This window comes from Geospiza fortis, unplaced genomic scaffold (assembly GCF_000277835.1).
Source record: "Geospiza fortis unplaced genomic scaffold, GeoFor_1.0 scaffold757, whole genome shotgun sequence".
NCBI classification, from domain to species: Eukaryota; Metazoa; Chordata; class Aves; order Passeriformes; family Thraupidae; genus Geospiza; species Geospiza fortis.
Window position 1 is genome coordinate 78245 of NW_005054788.1, and position 1392 is coordinate 79636.

Here is a 1392-nt window from a genome sequence, read left to right on the forward strand (position 1 = left end):
GAGGAGAGGCCCTTCCGCTGCCCCGACTGCGGGCAGGGCTTCAGGCACAACTCCCATCTTGTCATGCACCGACAAATCCACACTGGGGAGAGGCCCCACGAGTGTAAGGAATGTGGGAAGAGCTTCAGCCGGAGCTCAACCCTGATCAGGCACCAGAGGACCCACACTGGGGAGAGGCCCTACGAGTGTGGGGAGTGTGGGAAGAGCTTCAGCCAGAGCTCCCACCTGATTGTCCACCAAAAGATCCACACTGGGGAGAGGGATTACGAGTGTTCCAAGTGTGGGAAGGGGTTTCGGATCAGGTCCCATCTCCTCCAGCACTATCGGATTCACACAGAGGAGAGGCCCTTCCAATGCCCCGACTGCGGGAAGGGATTCAAGTACAACTCCAACCTTGTCACCCACCGGCGCATCCACACTGGGGAGAGGCCCTACGAGTGTGAGGAGTGTGGGAAGAGCTTCTCACAGCGCTCCCACTTGAACAAACACCAACGGAGCCACCAGTGAGGGAAGCCCTGCGAGTGCCCCGAGTGCAGGAAGAGCTTCGTGCGCTGCTCCAGCTCCATCCCCCACTGGAGGAGTCACGCTGGGCACAGCCCTGGTCACTCACATTCCCTGTGATCCATGCTGGGAACACACCTGAGTGCTTAGCCTTTTTGTTTGGCCTCGATTTTTTTCTGATTTATCTTCATCCCTTAAAAACAGCCATAACAGGGTTAAATGAAATAAATTGATCAAAGATGTCTATAGTCCCACAATTTCAGAGGTTTTTTTAGGTGGAATTGATGGTCTGGGGACAATATTCTGGAAGATATGTGGGTTCTGGGGGAATTTTGGGCAGTGTTCTTCATCTCTTTGCACTCCAAAAGCCAAGAGGGTCACCTCAAAACAACTCAATCCCACTGAAAACAACTGAATTTTAATTCATATGGGCTCAATCCCACATCCACATGGCTTGTTGCCACCTCAAAAAAAGCTGCACACCAGACTCACTTGATTTCACAGCTGCCAGGGTGAGATGGGGTTGGAAGGAGACTGGGAGAAGCGGGATCCCAGTTTGGAGCAGTGGGATCAGAATTGTGTGAGTCTGGGTGGCTGGGATGTATCTGATAGTAAAGAAAGCTTTCAGAGTTACTGATTTCTGTCCCATTCATGTTCAGTCCGTTGCAGTTCTGTTTACAGAGTGCCGCTTTCTCAGCTGATTGTGTTTGTGTCCTTTCTCTCCTGCCTGTCTTTGCCTGCTCTGTTTCTGTGTCTCCCTTGAGCCAGGGCAGCTGCCAGCAAAGACCCTCCCCTGATTTAATTCCTAGTGCATGAGTGTCCTAAGTTGACAAAAAGGTAAGTTTTTCAAGACGTTGTAGTCAAACTAATCAGTAGTCAGATTTAAATATT

At 51.0% G+C, this 1392-nt stretch overlaps 1 protein-coding gene across 1 annotated transcript in view; it reads left to right on the forward strand.

Annotated features, from left to right (window-relative positions):
• The window catches only part of LOC106632107 (zinc finger protein 436-like), a 3951-nt gene extending 3193 nt beyond the window's left edge, over nucleotides 1–758 (forward strand). Inside the window, 1 exon segment of the mRNA XM_014311407.2 lies at nucleotides 4–758. Coding sequence (XP_014166882.2) covers nucleotides 4–621 — 618 coding nt within the window. The 3' untranslated portion in view covers nucleotides 622–758.
• The last annotated feature ends 634 nt before the right edge of the window (nucleotides 759–1392 follow it).